Genomic DNA, 19,306 nt, shown 5'->3' with positions numbered 1-19,306 from the left:
CTGGGGGTCCCGTGCATAGATAAAACGTCTAGTTCCCAACGCGTCGCCGGCAGTTCTTTCGCTTATACACCTACACACACACACACACACACACACATACATACATACATACATACACACATCGCATTGCGGGAGCAAATTCCAAGCTCTCCTCGTCCCCCCCTACTGCTTTGACTTATCCGCAACCATGGCCGACCCTACCGGCGCAACGCCGCAATCCCGCGTCTACGCCACTGTATACTCCCCCTCATTCCTGTCCATGTTCTACGACTTCTACGTGCTCCGCTTCAACATGCGGTACATGTGGGGCTGCCCGACAGACTCGGTGCTCCTGCCCTTCTTCAGCGAGAACTTCTCGCGCCGCCACCTCGACTGCGGTGTCGCCACGGGCTTCTTCCCCGCCGTTGCCCTCTCGCGGCCCTTCCGCGCCCAGTCCACGCAACACCTCACCCTCCTCGACATCAACGCCAACTCCCTCGTCGCCGCCCACAACCGCGTCCTGGCCCACTCCACCGGCACCGAAATCAAGTGCGTCAAGGCCGATGTCACGGCGCCGCTGCCCAAGGCGCTGAAGGGGGAGCGCTTTGAGACGATTTCCATGTTCAATTTGTTTCATTGCGTGCCCGGACCCAACAAGTTGGATGCTATTGGCATCTTTAAGGAGTTATTGACGGATGATGGCGTGCTGACGGGGTGTACCGTGCTGGGGCGCAAGCATGCCACGGGGTGGTTGTCGAGGCTGTACGTCAGGTACTTCAACCATGCTGGCTTCTTCAACAACTTGGATGATAACGAGGAGGACATCCGGGCAGTGCTCGAGCAGGAGTTCAAAGAGGTGGAGACGTGGGTCATTGGCATGATGATGTTGTTCAGGGCGCGGAAGCCTCGCAGGACCGTTGACGAGTTGCTATGAGCAAGGCAGTGGCCGATATGGCCTCTACGTTGATGGAAAGGAGTTATGGTGTCGGTTACGGATACAGGGATTACAGGAGTAGGGACCTGGTTCTTAAAATGCATTTTGAAGAGACTGGACGGTCTTGGTCTCTTGCTCTAGATTGATGAGCCAATCAATTGGGTTCATCTCAACTATTGGGATATCATTTACCACCTCCACAATTGGGATTCCTATGACTAAGACTATATTTCCTGGAAAGCAGTATTGAACATGACGTGGCACTCCACACTGTTCATACGCACCTTCCGAAGTTGAGACACAGCCTTCTTAGTACAGGGTTGATATAGTTTTGGGGTCCGCTATGTCAAGTCCGAAGAAATAGATGCCTCTGATATATGCATTAAGATTAGACTGACATGAACTCAACGATACAAACTATACAGGGAATAAATAAGAACTACTTTTAAAATAGATTCCCCGTGTAAATAACCGTATTAGAGGCTGACATGAATTCACTCCTCCTTATTGATATGCGACGATACATTCTCCAGATCCTTTACCAGGATGACATTCATCGCTAGTTGACCTATACGGATACGGATGAAGAGAAGTGCTTGCATTATCTAGACAGTCTTTCACATGTATCGACATTTTCCTGCTGGCAGCTTCCTATCAAACCGTGTGGATGCGGAGGTGTCCAAAGACCCGCGATATCCTTTCCAAATTGCGTTCGGCGTGTTCCGAACTTGTCAGATGGACCACCCGGAGCCCTGCCCCTGCATATTTGGCTCGCACCCGTAGCGCTGGAGGAGGATAAGGTGGCTACGATGTAGCGCGGTGATTTGTCGAGCCTTCCACCCGTAAAGATCAAGGAAGTACACGCCCTCAAAAGCGACTGCACCGCCCAGCCGCCACATCAAGTTCCTATCGAGTAACCTCCAAGTCCTCCGAGCACGCTGTCGGCTACGCCATTCTAGAGTAAACCCCGTACTACCCTCTATAGTCAACGGAAACGGGGTCAAGGGAGTTCCGTGGCTCCGCCACCAGAAGCCCTACCTTGGGACGAGATCCTCGGGATACACATCGAGCATAAACGGAACACCATGATGGGCAACGACTCGTGGGTCTTTCAGGACAACCTCTGTCTGCCCTTCGACGGGTAACATTCTGGGGCCGGAGGCTATGCAAACCAATAACAATGACCTTGCGATTGGTGCGAATGTGCTTGAGTCTTTGGGGGTTGCGGATATCATTGAGAGTATATCTGCACAAGAAGGTCATGGACGTGTTGTTAAATACGCTTAATACTCTTGACGTGCTGCAGGGACCAAATACAGATGAATTAAGCAACATTGTAACATTAGATACGTAGAGGACGAAATCGTTGCGGTAACTATTACTTATAATCCAAGTTCACAGTCTCACAGCTCCAGCCCCAAATACACAGCTAGTCATTGGGTTGATGTAAAATTTTGTCTCGCTCTTTTGTTATCTGCAGCCGCAGATAATGTCCCATGTTTCGTTAAGACATCATAAGAAAGCAAACTCCTAGATTATTGATTTACAAGAACACTGCGAACCTGCGTAATCAAGCTACCTACACTCGAAACCACAACTCATTGGTTTTGTCCAATGCAGGGCAATCCTTGTCTGCAAGCATGCTGATCCCTCGCACCTCAAATTTGTTTCCCCCACTTCCAGGGTTCCGTGGCCGCTTATTCTAGCAGGTCCGGGGTGATTATCAAATGTTGACAGGGTTCGTAGCCACGGCTGACATGATTTTCACCGATAGCTTCTACTTCCTTGATATTCTCTGCTGATCATCTCAGTTCTGAGGAAGCCTCGGGCTCACAAACCTCATCTTACCAAGGTCTTGTCCAACTCTACGAGAACTCGGCGTTGGAGCAGCGATCTCGTACATATCCACCAAGTGAACGTATTTGTAGTATACGCCATCCCATCGCCAGACATCAATCATGATGGGCACCCACGAACCCGTTGAGCCCTCCAGCTCCAGACCCAAGTTGACACAGGCGCAGACCAGCAACCCAACAAGATCCGGGGGCAAATACGTCCTGATCCCCCTCTTACTAGCCCTCAGCGCCTTCGGCTTCTACACCACCGTAATCAGCATGACGACCAACGGCCTAGTCGATGTGCTCCACGCCGTCGCATCCGGGGAGCAGTCCTCGCTCGTCGGCGCGCCCGAGCCATTCAAGCGCGTCTACACCGGCATCGCGCTGCTAGACGGCCACTTAGCCCTGTTGGTCGGCTTCTTCTCGCCGTTCGTCGACGGCGCCGTCCCGGGGGAGGCGACACTCTTTTACTTCTGGGCCATGGCGCAATTCCTCGCGAGCTGGACCGTCGTCACGCTCGAGGGTGTGCGGGTGGGGAACCGTAGCGGGTTCAGTAGCTGGACCGCAACTTTTGGGATCTTGGTGCAGAATTTGGCATGGGCGACGACGTTACCTGTTTGGCTCGCGGTACATTTGCTCACGAGCCCCGTGGCGCAATTACCCAAGGGTGACGGAAACGCCGCGCGAAAGGCGCTGTCTGCGTACCTGTGGGACATGGCGCTGCTGCCGTCGGCGGTGATGCTCGGTGCTATCGCGCCCGCGCTGCTCATGAGTTGGCCGACACTGTTGGGGCAAAGCGCGAGCGCGCATTATGGCTGGATCGCCTTTTGGCAGTTCTTCCCTGTCTGGACAGCGGGGCTGCAGTGGGTTCTGCGCATGGTGTGCTATAATACCGTCGGGTCTATCAAGCCCAAGGACGACGAGGGCAGGCCTACCTCGCCAGGGAAGGGATACATGGCGGCTGTGGGTAGTGTGTACCGTTTCGCTCTGACCCTGCTCGTCGGCGTGCACTTGCCTATCCTCGGATTGGCCGTCGCGCCGGCTGCGGCGCATTCTTATTTGGGAACTAAGTTCTCCGGCTACGCGGGCATCTTTGAACGGGGCACTTTTACCAACGTCTTCGTCTCGCACCCGCCGTCGCAGCCGCCGACTGTGATTCCCACCGGCTATGCGAGCGGCGATCTGTCACCTCTGTCGATGCACTTCTTGCAGTACAACCTGTACGTGGCCAGTATCCCCTTTCTGCTGTGGGCTATTTATCTGCATCAAATCACGCTCAAGAAGTCCAATGTTGTCGGCATCTTGAAGACGGTCGGGTTCTGGACCTTGGTCGGTGGGCCCACCGCGGCTGTTGTTGCGCTACTGTGGGAAAGGGATGAGGTCGTGTTGGAGGGGGAGGAGTTTGACAAGAAGACAAACTAAGGACAAAGTCATGCTTAGGCCGCGGTTGGAATTTATGTGTAAGTCACGCCTCGATCCTGCGGGCAGGACAACAGCCATCACTGATGAAAACCACTCCAGGGGTTATTGATTATGAATTATTCTAGGATTTATAACAATGTAGAAAATGCCTCATGTGAGTATTGTAGATGCATGCGTTGTATCACTATGAACATAGGTACTTGCACCTATGTCGTGCGTAGACGGTAGGTCGCTCGCTGTCTTCGAGGGCGGGTCTGACTGGGTGACAAAGACGGTATAAAGCTTCGTGGGAACATTCATCCGAATGCTGGTTGATGGCAATTTATTATCAAACTAAGTTACCCGTTAGTTTTGCGTTATCAAAGACACATGCCGAAGATTTCCAGTGGAAAGGATATCCAAACTCATAAGCGCCCCGGAGAAATAGTGTGCTCTTTTCTTGCCAGTTATACCATGGCCACCGCGAAATGGTCTGCGGGTTTGTGACAACTTGTCAGTGTAATGACCAAGGCGGTGAGCGTTTCCATACATCAACGAGGACATCAAGCAGATTCGCCCAATGGCATCTGAGAATACGTGAGTGTGATATACCTGCAATTCTTGATGACCACCCAACCATGTTACGTACGTGATCGTATCATCAAGGTGAACAAACAGCCATGATGGTAACTAGGAATTCGAGCTCCCATTAAATAACGATACTATTTATTCTGTCGCATAATCTGGTATCAACCTCAGAAATCAATGCTGGGACCATCCTTACAAATTTATTCACCTTTCCATGGCCTGATCCTGTTCCTGTATTACCTCCTGTCCCGATTGACCGAGGCCCCGCCGCCCCGGCTCGAACTACTATACCGTCTGCGCTTTAGCGGCGCACCGCCATCCGAACTGGGTGATCGACTCTCATTCTGTCTTGCCCGTTTTCGCGGGGCACTGCTTACACTACTGGTATTCCTCCGTCGTCTAGGCAGTGGGCTTACTGACCTAGATGCTGGGCGACCACGTTTGGGTGGGGGTGAAGGCGAACGCGTCACCGACCGGGGACGTCTCGGTACGGGACTAGCCGACCGAGAGGCCGGACGAACTTGTCTCGGACGAGAAGGCGACCTCGAATAACTGCCATCCCGGGGTGCTGAACGTCGCCGGGGTGGACTGTGCGAGCGGGTAGGTGACTTCGCAGGGCTTCGACTTCGGCTGTGGTAAGACCGAGCCTTGACGCTAGTCCTCCGGGGTGGGCTCCGAGATGGAGATCTCGTCAAGCTGCGGCCACTGTGGCTACTGAGAGACCGGCCCCTCATGCCCGCTTGTCGGGGTGGTGTCCGAGACCGTGATCGGTAGCGCGAATAGCTGCTGTCGCGACGGACTCGACGTGGGGGACTAGCCGAGTACGAATCCTTTCGTGCAGCTCTGCGAGGCGGACTCCTAGAGGAGCTGTATGAGCGCGAACGAGATCGAGAGTATGATGGGCTTCTACTGCGGCTGTACGACACCGGTCTGCCACGTCTAGGTGGGGTTCGTGACAAGGTGCGTCCTCTGCTCAGCGCACGCCGCGGTGGGGTTCGAGATCGAGATCGGGAAGAGTAGGACGAGCCAGTGTAGGACGAGTAGCTGGAAACGGAATCGGAATCGGACTCGGCAGCTTTGGCGGGTGCCGGTAGACCTGGCTTGGGCATCTTCGCGAGATACTCTCGCATCTCCTCGGTAAGAGCTCCCATGCCAATACTGGTGAAGTAATTGATGGAGAATCGGATATTTCGTGGGTTGTCGTGGGGGAAGAGACCCTCAAAGCTAGGTTGCAGTGTCTCGTCTTTCATTCGGGCCTGCACCTTCGGCATGCCCAACTCTTCGGCGATCTCCTGGAATAGGATCTTGATAAAGATACGGCTGGCACTGGTGGTTTCATCCTCGTTGAGATGGACGACGGATAGTGCGTGCCATCCAATGGCATCAGAACCGAACAAGTGCCCAAAGAACCTGGCTATGTTGCGCAGGCGGTTCGTCTCGTATCTGTGAATTGTATCGTAATACTTCATAAAGCTCTGCTCGAAGAGATCCGTCCACAACCGATTGATCTTGGCGAACCTCTCCCCGATCATGCCGAAGAATTTCGTGTATGTCTTCTCTTGCGAGCAGCACTCGACCACCATACTTGGCAGCTCGGGTTCTTGGCCGACGGGCAGGTTGACCTTCATGAGCTTATGCACGCACTCATCTGCTTCCATGCTAGACATGATGGTCAAATAAATGGTCTTGCGAAGATTGACGAGGTCAGTGTTGGTCTGATCCTTGATTTCCATCGCCTTCTCCTGACTGTCTTCTTCCTCGTCGGAGCTCCCGTCCTCGTCGTCGTCATCGTCATCGTAGTCGCTTCCTTCGCCCAAGATCTCTCCTTTCAGTTTCTTGTACGCCGCCTCGTTCTCCTCCCAATCCGGGTCATATTTGAAAACGTTTAGACCATCCTGGACATCGATGGTTGCATCCAGCTCGACCCTGTGCGTAATCTGATCTTCCTCTTCGATCAAGTCGAGTTCCTCCTTGACGGCTGGGTTATCCTTGAACTTATCACGCCTGACCTGGAATAGCACCTCGACCATGTACTGCACGCGCTTTTCGATATCGGCTTCGTTGAGGATGGTCCGGAACTGATCGAACACCGCCATGGCGATGGGCGGGCTCATTTCCTCCATGTGTTGACCCACCTCCTTCATCAGCCCCACGGCAATCTCGACGCTGTCGTCGGTGGGCTTCGAGAGCAGCAGCAACAGCATTTGAGCCGCAAGCATTTCATGAACGACCTGCTGATTGCACAGGTGCGCCAAGAACATGGCCGAAGACAGGCAGACGGCCTTGTCGTTTCTCTTGAACCCTTTGCGAAACACAGTGACCAATCTTTTAACCAGAAGTTCTCCCACCTGTGGAAGCTTTGTGTTCACAATAGCGGCAAACGCAGCGTAGATGGGCGTAAAAGGCAGACTGGCCGCCTGGGCTTTCATGATGCTACGACAGAAAAGGCCCCTCCCACGAATCAAATTCTCGGCAAAGAGCTCGGGCACGATGAACTTGAGATTCGCAATCGAAACCTTGTTGATGAGACCATTAATGGACTTCTTGAGCGCCTCCCACGCCATGCGCTGGTACTCCTTGCTCGACTTGTCCGTGATCTGGGCCTGAAGGGCGCGCAGTCGCGCAGGCGGAATATAGGTTCCACCCGAGCGCGCGTTGAGCATCTTCTGGTACTCGGCCTTGGCGGCCGCCTGCTTCTCTTCGTCTGTCGGCATCGCTACAGGTGACCGTCTGCGCGGCGGTGAGCGTTGACGCAAAGGCTCCGCGTCATCTCTCGAAGGTGTCCGACCGTTTTCGCGCTCGCCGGGTCGATAACTATCGCCGCCGTTGCGCTGAGGTCGTCGTCTTTCGCTTGGTCCCGGGCGAGGCGATGGGGATCTGGAGGCCATCTTCGCGGCTTCCTCCAGCAGTTATCCCACTGTTGGCGAAAAGGGTGACTGGTGGAAGGAGTAACCGAGTATGTGGGGCATGCGACTGCCCAAAGTCGCAAAGTGCAGACAGGCGTGGGTGGTACGATGGACCGTTACTGCCTTGACGATAGGAGCTGGAGAAGTCTGAAGTTTGGAGTCGCGGCACTGAACGTGTCGGAGAAAGCTTCGAGTTGGAAGCAGCAAGGCTGAAAAGTGGGGTGTTGCCATTCCGCATGGGATTCTATTGGTGTAGCTCCGAAGCGCGGTGGCAGGGGTTAACGGGCGCTCAAGTTCTCGCGCCCGCGACGTATCCTGACCATTTTAGGGGACCTTTGGAAGGTCGATACCAAGTAGTCTATTTGGCCAGGTCGTCATTCCGGCATTGAAAGCTGAATCTCCAAAGCTACACCTCACAAGCTGCGTCGCGACGAATACACGAAAGACGAGGTGCAATTGACGCGCTTCTCTCTCATTCCTCACGCTCATTTCCCAAAAGGACTGCACTTTTCATCGATCATGGTACGTTGCCCACTCCGCGCGCCGTCTGCAGCACAAGGCAGTTCTGCCTCTCCTATGACCACGGGTCCGCAAAATACGAGCTGCGTTCGCAAAGTGGAATGGTTGTTGCTGACATGTATGTAAATTCTCCAGCTTGACAAACTCGTCGGTCTCGCCATGCTTGTGGCCGCTTCCGCTGTCTTCATCTACTACTCCATCTGGACGTTGGCCATGGTACCGCAATGCCCCCCTCCTCCCCCTTTGCCCCAATGGAGCGAGCCCCTCAAGTACACCGACTAACAAGCAGAAATCAGCCCTTCGTCGATGCGGACCATCCTCTTCACAGTTTCTTCCCGCCCCGCGAGTGGGCCATTCGCATACCTGTGATCCTCATTCTATTGGGCTCGGCAGTGCTCGGTTCTTTCCTCAGCATTGTCATGATCCGCAGCAACCGGAAGAAGGCTGCAAAGGCAAAGTCTGCCGCGGCGAAAAAGAAGGCGTAGGGGTCTGGAAAGGAGGGTAAAAAAAATAACAGGCTCGGTTGCTCTACAAGGTCAGAACGGTCGGCATACGGCAGAACCATTTGAGCTTCATACGAGTACTGATGTCGATCTTGATGGCGTACACCTCGTCTATGATGGTCAATTCGAAGAGCATACGTAGCATTTCATGTGCATAACGAACGAATCAGTTTTGGGACATTGACAGGCACAAGGAACTCCCAAAAGAGGTGGAGTTAATGGTATCTAATTGAGTCGCGTACAACTCCTATCTTTTGCTCCGAACTGTACCAGTCTCGAAGTCTTAAGAATGCTCTACACGCATGTGAACCCCTGGCCCCGTGGTGTCTAGGCCGCATTCAACTCAAAAGAAGGGCAAAATTCGATAATTTATATCGTCGCCCGACTCAAAAAGTGAAGTCCTAGAACACATCCGGCACGATACTGTTCGATCAAATGCATGCAGAATCACGCAAGCAGAAGAAACAGTCCACGCATGCCTCCGTCTATATCCCTGACAAAACCTGAACATCCAGCACAGGCAAAATCACGTGTGTCGCATCGTCGTCTACAGAGGAGAGACCTTAAACTCTCTGGTCCGCAAAGTCAAGCACTTCACAATCATCCTCAAAGAAACCGTCCTCGTCGAGATCCGATGCACGGTTTCCACCCCTGCGTCGGCGCGTTGTCACCACGATCTGCTCGTCATTGTCACCGACCTGCAAGACTCGTTCAATAGCCGAGGCCGGTAAAGCACGGTGATCGTCTGTGCCGTTGATAAAGTCGACTTCTTCCGTTACTACTAGGCCCACGTCCACCTTCACGGCGTCAATTTTCTGGCCAAAGGCCCATGCTTGTTGCTTCCCAGAAGGCTTAGGCTGGTGCCTTTTCTTAGTTCGTGCAGGTGATACGTTTTCATCCAAAGTTGTAGCATCCAGCAATTGAGTGATGGTGATAAGAGAAGACTTCACCGGGTCGATACCATACTCGTAGAGAGCAACTCGCCGATCAGTGTGGAATGGTTGATACGGCGCACTGGACTCTATCTCAGCTTGCGGGATCGACGACTCAGGCCCGAGGTCAGATCCCGATAGCCGCTGGCGCGTATTAAAAACGAGTGGATTTCCGCCATCCAAGTCTGGGTTTATGAGATCCAAGTCCTCATCGTCGACGATGCGCCTGATGACAGGAGCGATCATGTCATCGGGCAGCGCCTCTAGCTTGTAGTCCTTGTATCGGTTTCCGCAAGGAATTCTAGGTCTATCTTTGCCGGACGTGGTCTTACGCGTCTTGCTTGGGAAGCTTCTGACCAGGCCGGCGCCCGCAACGTACAACGTGTGTGACCTTTTGCCAGTGGTCCACGTGACGCATGATATTCCTGGAGTCGCATTAGTCATGGGAAGACTGACGCGGTTCTCTCCTTGTTGTCGTAGCTGATTGATAGCAGTCCCAGCATTGCCCAGAGAATGGCTGATGCCAGCAGCAATGAACTTTCCACCATAACTAGCATGGTCCATTATGCTAGATGCGTTTTGGGTGTTGGAGCTGCTTCGACTTTGGCGGTTGATCAGAGGTCGCGCAGCGTCGTAAGCCGACGTCAGAGCCGTGGAAGCTATCGAGGCCGCAGAAGGTGCATTTTCAGCGCCCCCGGCCCCCGACTCCTGTGCTTTGGCTCTCCTACGAGGAGGTGGCCAGGTATACGCACTGGGAGGCATGTCGAGAAGATGGACTGTTCCTCTCTCAGTGACCATAGCAACGCGCTCCCCGTTCGGCTTCGCCCAAGCGACCTCGACAATTCTAGCAACAGTCATGCGCGAAAACTGAGCAATTTGCCTAACCCGTGTGGTATGGCCATTGTTCGGTTGCGAGTTTTGCAACGCGGACGATTTGCTGTATTGAATGCGCATCAAATCCCACACCGTCTGCACATCTCCTTTGCTACTCGCCGTGAACAGGGAAAGCCCAGTGGGAGAAAGGGAAAGAAAGCTGCAACCTAGGGGAGTCTTGAACGTAGTGACATGGTGAATTGACGTCGAATTTTCCAAGCTTTCCAAGTCCAGGATTGACACGAGGCCAGGATCCTTCGTAACTGCTTGCCCAGATACGCCATAAGTTGGAGGGAACTGCGAAGCATCGGTCCTGCCAGCGTAGCTTGCAGCCCATCCAGGCGGAGAGCCAATGGCGGGAGTCCGGCTTTGAGGTGCAGGGCCCGGCTGTTTCCAGTAATTGTTCCAGAGCTGCATTCCTTGCTTCCCTACCCAGCGGGCTCCTTGTATAACCTCCTGTGTAGTTTCTCGCATGATTTTATTCATCACTCCGTCTGAGATGGGCTGGTCTACCTCGGAGCTCTCACTTGGCAGAACGGGTGATGTGAGTGTCGCCAAGCCAGGAGCTTTGCCCTCGGCGGGAACTCCAATGACGGCATTGAGGGCAATTTGGGAAGATGGAGCCGGTGGGCAGTATGCAAGCCATCTCCCACTCATGGCCACAATTGGTGTTTGTGGGCTCTGTCGAGGAGGGACTGGACTGCGGCTCCTGTCCTCTTCGGGCGTTGAATCCCCCTTGCGCGCCTGCTGGAGGGTTGTCCAGATTTTCCCTACACATCGGAATTCAAATCCGGGCTCCAGTTCGCACAAGAATTGCCGATAGACCCAACATTCGCCGGTAGTACCGGAAGACACAACAACTGTTCCGTCATCGGCGCGGATCTGGAAGGCGCCGGTGGGAGGCGGCCTTCTAAATGCCGGGTTTGTTGTTGAAGTCTTGAATGGGATCCTCGATGCTTGCAACAAAGTACCAACTGGTCTGTTCGTTCTCAATGAGTAGACTTCAACGGTCGTCTGATAGGCCTCGACAGCTGGTGCAGACTTTCCTCCGCCGATCAGCCTCTGATTGGTGTCAGACTGCGGGGTATTGATTCCATCCATCTTCGGACTTGTTCCGGCATCGTAGTGTGTCTCACCCGATATCTCAGGCGCAGGTGGTGTAGGCATGACCGGCCCATGAACCACGACGGCTATCAATGGAAACAGCCCATATTGATCTCCAACCCCATTCCAGGGCAAGATCTTGGCATTGTAGACACCACCTCGAAGACCTTTCAAACTCGTGAGGAGCTCTACCCCGCGCTTAGAAACCGAGTAGATGTCCAAGCCGCCTTCGTAGCCTGCTAGAGCAACGGTACTAATACCAAGGCTGATTGCGCCACTTGGCGCTGGCCAGGTATCGAAGCCGAAGTAATATCCGCGCTCGCCTGCCTTCAGACCGCTTTTCGGGTTTAAATCAAAATCAATATCAGGAGCGCCATAGAAATGGGCCTGGGGCTGGTGGGGCAAAGGCGGCTGGCCTCCAACCCGCGGTTGGGCGAACGGCGAATGCATCGAGCTTCTTCGGGCGCCTGGAGGTGACGAGGCTTGGGACCTAACGTCATTCGCTGCGTAATGGGCATCCATCTGGAAGCTCAACGGACGCCTTGAGCCAGTTGGAGGAGACGCCGAATAACCCTGGCTATTAGCGAAGGGTCGTTGGCCATTCCACGTGTAAGGTGACACTCTTTGATCTTCGTACGATGATGGCTGAGTTGGAGGTGATTCACCCATCAGGCTGATTAAGTTGGGCGAGCCGGCAAACACTCCATGGTTTTTGGCCCATTCACTTGGCGCCGTGCTGGTCGCAACCGACGTACCCGAAACAGCATCTAGAAGCGGCGAGGCCTCGGTAGCAGAGACCCCGTTCGTTGGGATCGAAGCCGGGGTCGCAGGCTGCATGTCGGGCGAGTCTGAGTTTGGGGGGGATTCAGGCATGGCTGGAGACGGTTCATTTGCGTTGCCATTTCTATGTGTAAGAAGCATGGAGTCAGTCTTTGTTATCCGCAGTCACACTTGCTCAACCCTGGAAATAATCGACAAGTGAGTGACACGCAAGGGCAGCATAGAACGTACGAGAACTTGGCAGCATGTTTCGTCACCGCCGCAACAACACCACCACTATCTTTGGCATTTTTGTCCTTCTTCTTTGCTGTAGCCCCAGTAAGTGCTTGTTTTTCCTTGCGTTTGCGGCCCCCCTTCTTCCCCACGGAAGAAGAACTCGGAGATGAACCGCGGGCAGACGAACCAGGCATTCAAGTGATGTTACCAGAATGCTGGGGCAGTCTTCCTGCACGCCAGCAAAGGAGCTCTCGGGAGAGCTCGACTCGAGACGAGGTTCGCAGACGGACTACTCAGACGGGATGATCAAAGAAAGGGCGTGTTGGCGGGCAGTTTCTGTTCAGGATTGTACGTGTCGAGTAAGAATACGAGTCAACTAAGAAGAAGAAGAAGAAGAAGAAGAAGCGCAACAAGGAAACGCGCTTGTTGTAGGCTGCCGATGGAGCACGGAGCCAAGAAGAGGGGGGTAGACGCGGACAAAGGAGTGGATGATCCAGCACTGCCGAATAATGTATTATCTACGAAATCGTACTTGGCATGGACACAATGCCACTTGAAGAGAGAGTCAGAGAGGTATTCACAAAATAGTATCGCCAGATCTAGTTGTTTGTTGTGTTGCGTTGGTGTTGATGTAATGAGTTGGGAACCGATGTGCCAGTTCAGCCGGAGGGGAGTCAGATCGGAGAGGTCTCACGGCGAGCAGCAGGACGACTTGCGACGTTGGAGGCGGGCCACATGGATGCTGGGTCATGGAACATTGGGAGCGACAAGGGCGGGGGTGGTCTAGAAGGCAGGAGCTATCCAATGCCCTTGCTTGAGCAGGCGTGAGGGGTGCTTCCTTGGGACTAGTACAGACTAGTATCATTCATGGCCCTGCATGAGCTGCATGAGGTCAACGATAGCAGCGCTTCACTAAAACAAATGCCCCATGTCGGAAGCCGGCGATTAGGTCGCTGATGCATATCAGTCGCGGGGTTGCTTGCCTTCCCAAGTTGCGATGACGGACCGTCAGCACCTTGGTATACGGGTAGGCAGCAATTGGCATGCCGCCAACGAGTGAGACTGCCGAATTCATCATGTGAGACACCCGTTCGATAACAGTTCCAATTGCGTCATCTGCTGCAATTAACGTCTACTCGTAAGCCTATGGATAGGCTTTTTGGGGGACAGGTTTGACTTTCAGGGGAAAAGGCGAATTTGAACATTCCGACATGCCGAGTGATTCATCATGCGTCCGTCTGCCAGTTGACCTGCTTCTGGGTTCATCCAAGTTTCTCATCTCTCAACATGCCGCAGCACGGTGATCGGAACGGAGGGTGCGCAGGTCAGCTGATAAGGCCACGAGTGCTCCATTCTTCATACTATTGAATCTCCCCACCGTAACTAGAGCCGAGGTGCGAGCTGACAGGAGCTGACAGGAGCTGACAGGATATGGATCATCGGGCAGGCAGTTGATCAGCCTTGCATCGTGTGATCCTCAAAGCCACTGGACTCTGGGAACATGACCATGCCGACATGTTGCAGGTCACGTCTTCAATAAGTGGATTCACTCATAAGGTAAAATGACAGTCGTGCGATTCCGTGAGAATCGTATTGTTGCTCGATTACTCATATGAGCGAAGAAAACTTGTGAAGGATATTGTGCGAAAGCATCCAAAGAAGGTCAGTCATGGCGGATTGTGATGATGAACTGAGGTTGTGGACTTTGGAAGCAATAGTGATCCTCGAGACCACCAGGGCCACGATATGGTGTCGTACATTTGTCGCTACAGGGTAGCGTGGCGTGGAGGCTGGCTACCCTGAAGCCGCCAGTCGCTCCACTTTTGCGGCCCAGACTAGACGACGACTTCAACGTTCTGAAGTGCTCGCAGTCCTCTATTTGTGATGATGATATGTACCGCTTCTAAAATTTCACATGAACAACACCAGCGCGAGTGAATCAGTTCCAGTGGCCTAGGAGACGGCTTGCGCACTTGCCAAGTTGAACTTGCTACTTATTTCCCAGTTGTCAACGAGGTTCGTTGCCTCAAACTCCAACGATACTTCGGACTCGAGGACCCTATGGTAATGCTCAGCCTTCTATAGGCATCGTTCTGGAAATAATCACCAGAACACGCCTCGAAAGAGAGAACCCCCGCAAAAATGATGTCGCGCCTGAAGCTGCGATCGCGGCCTCGCATCGTCGTCTCCTCGTCACGCACCAGCCATTCCTCACCTCGGCCACGGCTCTACTCTACTGAGCCCGCCAGCGCAAAGACTGTCACAAAACATCGAGCTCTCTCCAATTTTGTCTATTGGAGTGCCGTGGCTGGCATCTGTTCCTTCGGCTACTGGTACTCGCAAAAGCAAGCCTTCCGCACTTACATGGAGGGGTTCGAGGCCGGCAAACGCCAACAGCTACCGGCAAGTCCCGTGGAACTGCATAGTGAAAACGGGGTCCCCGATCTGAGCAACCTAGGTTCTTCTGACAGAATCGATTACTGGCCTCCACCTTCCGCAGACGATGTCACCAAGCAGCTGAACCAAGAGGCATTCACCATATCCGCGGGTGGAGATAGCGGTGTGGTCAATTATGACGCTGCCCAGCTGCCCTCCAACAGTCCTTGTGAGGATGCATATCTGCATGGAAAACTCACCAGTCCCGTGAGTGGGGAGGGAAAGAAGGACTGGATGGCTTGGGCCGTGTTCGACGGACACTGCGGGTGGCAACTGTCAAAGCTTCTGACCAAACAACTGCTTCCCTTCGTACAACAGTCCTTACGGGATCTCAAGCCTGCAGACGATGGTGCAGTATCTGAAGCGGCCGTACAGCAAGCCATCGTGTCCGCTTTCGAGAAGCTGGACGATGCATTGGTGAAGAGCGCCTCCGCAATCATCGAAAGCGACCTACCCTTCGCTGAAAAGATCAGAAGACTCGAGCCCGTCTACGCCGGCTCTTGTGCCCTGCTCACTCTATACGATCCCTCAACCAGCTCATTACACATAGCTTCCACGGGTGATTGCCGGGCGGTCCTTGGAAGGAAGACCGCAGACGGCACATGGGAGGCAGTTCCACTGACGGTCGACCAAACCGGTGCGAATGTCGACGAGGTGGCCAGAATCCAGAAGCAATTCCCTGACGAGCCGGATGTTGTTGACGGTGGCCGCATATGGGGCATGCAACCAGCGCGGACTTTTGGAGATGGCGGGTGGAAGTGGGATAAGGTGCTCCGGGCGACGCTCCGCAACGAGTACAATGCTTGCAAGCTTCCCTCTGGATCGCGCTACAAGAATTACAAGACTGGCCCTTACCTGACTGCTTCGCCCGTCGTAACGACCGTCAAGATCCCACGTGGTGAAATACCCAGCTTCCTTATCCTAGCCACAGATGGCCTTTGGGACACGATGAGTAGCGAGGATGCTGTGGATCTCGTGGGACGCTGGTCAGACATGCATAATGACCCCAAGCAAGCAACGCCTATGACATCCCCAAATCCGTCAGCGTTCGGCCCAGTAACCTTCGGCAGAGATGCATGCTACTATGACAAGGGCAGAGCCACTTTTCAGGACCATAATGCCGCTGTCCATCTCATGCGGAACGGTCTCGGAGGCGCACACGAGGAGATGGTCAAAGGTGCACTTGCATTCCGGTCTCCCATGTCGAGAGATATCAGGGACGACATTACTGTCCAGGTTGTGTTCTTCGAGGGCAAGGAACAAAACCGAGCAGACAAGAGTTCTGACTGAGTGGTCAGGGTTTACCCCTTACAATTCGAATGGGTGTCTCATTACAGACTTGTGAACTAGCGACCCAAGAGGAATCCTCATTTGGCTGTTGCGCCGCAGAGGAAATTGGCAGCGATGCGGAATAAAGCACAGGTGTTGACTGTGTGGGCATCCTGGAGCTGTATTTACGACGCGTTAGATACTACATAGGTGTCAAAAGCCATGTTGATACTCCCGGCCTTGAACATGACTTAGTTCTTATTGTTTTTCTCCATTTCGATAATAATCTGCACTTCGCCTTTTGTTTTTCTTCTTAGTCTGCTGCAGATTTGGTCACCACGATGGGTAATCATGCTCTTTCTTCCCTTGGTATATACCCCCTAAAAGTAAATCTGTCGCGAGAGATTTTCCAACACTATGCTTTCGATCCGAATGTGCTGATTTGAGTCAAGGTAGAGAAACTAAACAGTTGAGGCCAAATTTAGCAGAGTAACGAAGCTGAACTCCATATTCAAGTATACATAACACTTGTATTACGATAACTCCCACATTTTACAATCTAGAACCTAACTACTCCCTTTCCGCATGCCTCCTCAACCTTGTCTTGGAGCTGCTCTGGCTGATCACCTGGAGTGTTCTCGTTTTGTCAATTGGAGATCAGCATTTCCTCTTCTTGGTTGATTCAGGTCTAAGTTGGGTATTTGAGAGTCGTACAGTTTTTTTTTGGCTCTTCCAGACAGGACAGGAAAAATGAAATAAGAAAACGATATAAGAAAATCCCGGCGAATACTGACCGTGTGATCCCAGTACTGCCAGTTACACGTCCAGAACACCACGTATTCGTGTTGGACGAAGGTGGCCTTCCTGTTGGGCACCGAGTTGCCGATTTAGTTCAGCAAGGCGGCGAGTTCGAGGGTCGTGTTCCAATGGAGGATTATTTAAACATCAGAGTCAGACTCCTCAAGGGTAGCTATTGCCTTTAGAATAATCTACTCGCTGGCACCAGAAAGAAGCACCTGTGTGATCGTTCGTTCCCAGCGTATCGTTGGGACGGACTAGGGGTAGTTCAGGAATGGTAAAAGTTCATGGCGCTGAGATACAGGGAGCAAGCAACTTCAAAATTGATAATGCGATGGGCCTCATCATGGAGATGGGTGATTCACGATATTTAGAATGGCACTATTATGAGGGAAAGTATGGACGGGTGCAAATACTCCCAATCCCCCCCGAGGGAAGTGCTCGTTCTCCGTGAAGAGCGATTCCATCATCCAGTAACCGACGGGAACCCGGACGGCGTCGAGGCCGTAGCTCCTCATCGTGTCGAAGTCGGCCTCGGTGATCCAACTAGCCCGATGGCTCTGACAGACCTCGTTGGCCTTCTCCTGCCCCAGTTTCTCGACGCAGTCCCATTCCGATACAAGACCATCACATCCCACGCTCTTCCTTCCTGGCCATTGACTCAGGGCTCAATGATGAACTGAGACCCCAACTTGACCCCGCGGACCCTGCTGAAAGAGGGTGATAACCATCGTCTGCTCGTCAGGTCGCGGGGACGTTCGAAAATGTTGACTCCGTCGCGGTCGAGGATAGTTTTGGACCCGTAATGTAGTAGCCATGCCTGGGCAACGGAGCAAAGGGTTGCCAAAGAAGTAACGGACGCTAAGTAACGACCGTATTCAATGGTGAACGGTGGAAGACTGAACGAGAGACTGGAGGAAACTGAATGGGTCACGGGAATGAAGCCTAGAAGGAGAGATACCTGGGAGATACAAGCCCGCCCGAGACACCGGCACCTACCTATATGCAAGTATGAGTATGACGAAGGATTCGAGTGAGAAATGAAGAGCAATATGACCCAGGGCCCGCACAAGATTAGCCGTGCGACTATCATGTTCAACACAAGCGATGCTCAAAGAGCTAGGAACGTTCCAGGTTGCATACTGCCGTTATCAGTCAATTGCGTCGGCTTGAGATGGCCGGTAGTGGATGGCAGCGGCGGGATGAAAGCGGTCTAGACTTGCCGGACAACCTCAATCATCAACCTGAAGCCAAGCCAATCGGACCTTCCCCCGATGAAAATGCCGTCTAACAAACATCCAACACGGATCCCATCCATGCTACAGCCTATCCCTGAATGTATCATCAAGTCCGGCAAGGTTCGATGTCCTGCCACCTGCCTGGATTGGGCTGTGTTGCGTGAAACGAAAACCCTAACAGGCCTTCATCTTAAACCGCCATGCACGAGGAGGAGGGAGAACAAAAGCGCCCCGGTTTCGTGGGGGTCTAGATTAGCGTAGCTCGTCCCAGCTTGACCTCGTTTCTATTCTGAGAAACGAGCTGCATCTTTTTAGCCTGCAACTCTAATTCATCCCGTCATACCAGACTGCACCACACCATAACCACCATAACCACCAATACCCCCGCTGATTGTTATGTAAGCAAACCCGCCCCTTTCACTCCTGGGCAAGCACTAGGCAGGAAACCTGTAAACCTGTTTTCACACTATAACCCGTCGAGTGCCGACAGGTTGCGACGGTGTCTCTCAAGTGCAACAAACCTTGACCAGATTGTGGCTCCGACGGGGATCCTCACCGACATGTTTTATAGCCCATAAATTCAAGTGCAATGGGGACTTGGTGTTAGACATCGGCACTCGAACCAGAGACAAGAACGCGCTTCAGACGTCAGTCTATATTCGCTATATCTATCTTGTGGTATATCTGTTGTAGCAGCTAGAACCATTCAACCTAGCATGCTTCACCCATGTCTACGCCTAGACCGTAATGACCAATGGGGCAAGAATTCGAACGCCGTCCGAGAAATCCCACCGCGTAAGATTCCCAGAATGTTCACTTTTTTGTTCACCGTCGACAGCTTGCTCAATGTATCCCAGAGCTTGAGGCGACCTCGCTCCCTCGCGCCTGAATGCCTGTTGAACTGCCGTCCCATGCCCCCGCCTTGCACACCCCCGAGGCTATGTCATATCCAGCCGTGAAGGAATGCAGCTTATGTAGCATATTACCAAATA

At 53.1% G+C, this 19,306-nt stretch overlaps 7 protein-coding genes across 7 annotated transcripts; 4 read left to right on the top strand and 3 right to left on the bottom strand.

The window, feature by feature from the left end:
* Nucleotides 1-187: 187 nt before the first annotated feature.
* BCR38DRAFT_334082 (methyltransferase) lies at nt 188-913 on the top strand (the record flags this gene model as incomplete). The annotated part of the gene is made up of 1 exon (XM_040855281.1): nt 188-913. The coding sequence occupies one exon, from the start codon at nt 188-190 to the stop codon at nt 911-913; it is 726 nt and encodes a 241-aa protein (XP_040720055.1).
* A 1,715-nt stretch (nt 914-2,628) lies between these two features.
* Nucleotides 2,629-4,515, top strand: BCR38DRAFT_99775 (uncharacterized protein). The gene has a single exon (XM_040865846.1). It carries the CDS (start codon nt 2,872-2,874, stop codon nt 4,171-4,173), a length of 1,302 nt encoding a protein of 433 aa, XP_040720054.1. The 5' UTR covers nt 2,629-2,871; the 3' UTR covers nt 4,174-4,515.
* Nucleotides 4,516-5,470: 955 nt separating this feature from the next.
* Nucleotides 5,471-7,806, bottom strand: BCR38DRAFT_520956 (armadillo-type protein; the record flags this gene model as incomplete). The annotated part of the gene is made up of 2 exons (XM_040865172.1): nt 5,651-7,806; nt 5,471-5,598 (listed from the first exon to the last, which is right to left on the bottom strand). The coding sequence occupies exons 1-2, from the start codon at nt 7,626-7,628 to the stop codon at nt 5,471-5,473; spliced, it is 2,106 nt and encodes a 701-aa protein (XP_040720053.1). The 5' UTR covers nt 7,629-7,806.
* A 174-nt stretch (nt 7,807-7,980) lies between these two features.
* Nucleotides 7,981-8,871, top strand: BCR38DRAFT_421010 (dolichol phosphate-mannose biosynthesis regulatory). Its single transcript, XM_040859416.1, has 3 exons — nt 7,981-8,168; nt 8,301-8,381; nt 8,462-8,871. Exons 1-3 carry the CDS (start codon nt 8,166-8,168, stop codon nt 8,648-8,650), a joined length of 273 nt encoding a protein of 90 aa, XP_040720052.1. The 5' UTR covers nt 7,981-8,165; the 3' UTR covers nt 8,651-8,871.
* Nucleotides 8,872-12,949, bottom strand: BCR38DRAFT_421006 (uncharacterized protein). Its single transcript, XM_040859415.1, has 3 exons — nt 12,761-12,949; nt 12,589-12,664; nt 8,872-12,481 (listed from the first exon to the last, which is right to left on the bottom strand). Exons 1-3 carry the CDS (start codon nt 12,765-12,767, stop codon nt 9,232-9,234), a joined length of 3,333 nt encoding a protein of 1,110 aa, XP_040720051.1. The 5' UTR covers nt 12,768-12,949; the 3' UTR covers nt 8,872-9,231.
* A 1,988-nt stretch (nt 12,950-14,937) lies between these two features.
* On the top strand, nt 14,938-16,299 carry BCR38DRAFT_332006 (phosphatase 2C-like domain-containing protein; the record flags this gene model as incomplete). Its single annotated transcript, XM_040855107.1, has 1 exon — nt 14,938-16,299. The coding sequence occupies one exon, from the start codon at nt 14,938-14,940 to the stop codon at nt 16,297-16,299; it is 1,362 nt and encodes a 453-aa protein (XP_040720050.1).
* A 981-nt stretch (nt 16,300-17,280) lies between these two features.
* On the bottom strand, nt 17,281-18,615 carry BCR38DRAFT_421003 (uncharacterized protein). Its single transcript, XM_040859414.1, has one exon. The coding sequence runs from the start codon at nt 18,167-18,169 to the stop codon at nt 17,738-17,740; it is 432 nt and encodes a 143-aa protein (XP_040720049.1). The 5' UTR covers nt 18,170-18,615; the 3' UTR covers nt 17,281-17,737.
* Nucleotides 18,616-19,306: the final 691 nt, after the last annotated feature.

Source organism: Pseudomassariella vexata (genome assembly GCF_002105095.1).
Source record: "Pseudomassariella vexata strain CBS 129021 chromosome Unknown BCR38scaffold_2, whole genome shotgun sequence".
NCBI lineage: Eukaryota > Fungi > Ascomycota > Sordariomycetes > Amphisphaeriales > Pseudomassariaceae > Pseudomassariella > Pseudomassariella vexata.
This window is presented reverse-complemented; position numbering and strand designations above follow the sequence as displayed.

Coding starts and splice junctions, on each gene's coding strand:
- BCR38DRAFT_421003 (XM_040859414.1), bottom strand. CDS start 18,169: ATGATAGTCGCACGGCTAATCTTGTGCGGGCCCTGGGTCATATTGCTC.
- BCR38DRAFT_421006 (XM_040859415.1), bottom strand. Junction 12,482..12,588: donor AAACATGCTGCCAAGTTCTC/GTACGTTCTATG, acceptor TCTTACACATAG/AAATGGCAACGCAAATGAAC.
- BCR38DRAFT_421010 (XM_040859416.1), top strand. Junction 8,382..8,461: donor CCATCTGGACGTTGGCCATG/GTACCGCAATGC, acceptor AGCAGAAATCAG/CCCTTCGTCGATGCGGACCA.
- BCR38DRAFT_99775 (XM_040865846.1), top strand. CDS start 2,872: ATGATGGGCACCCACGAACCCGTTGAGCCCTCCAGCTCCAGACCCAAG.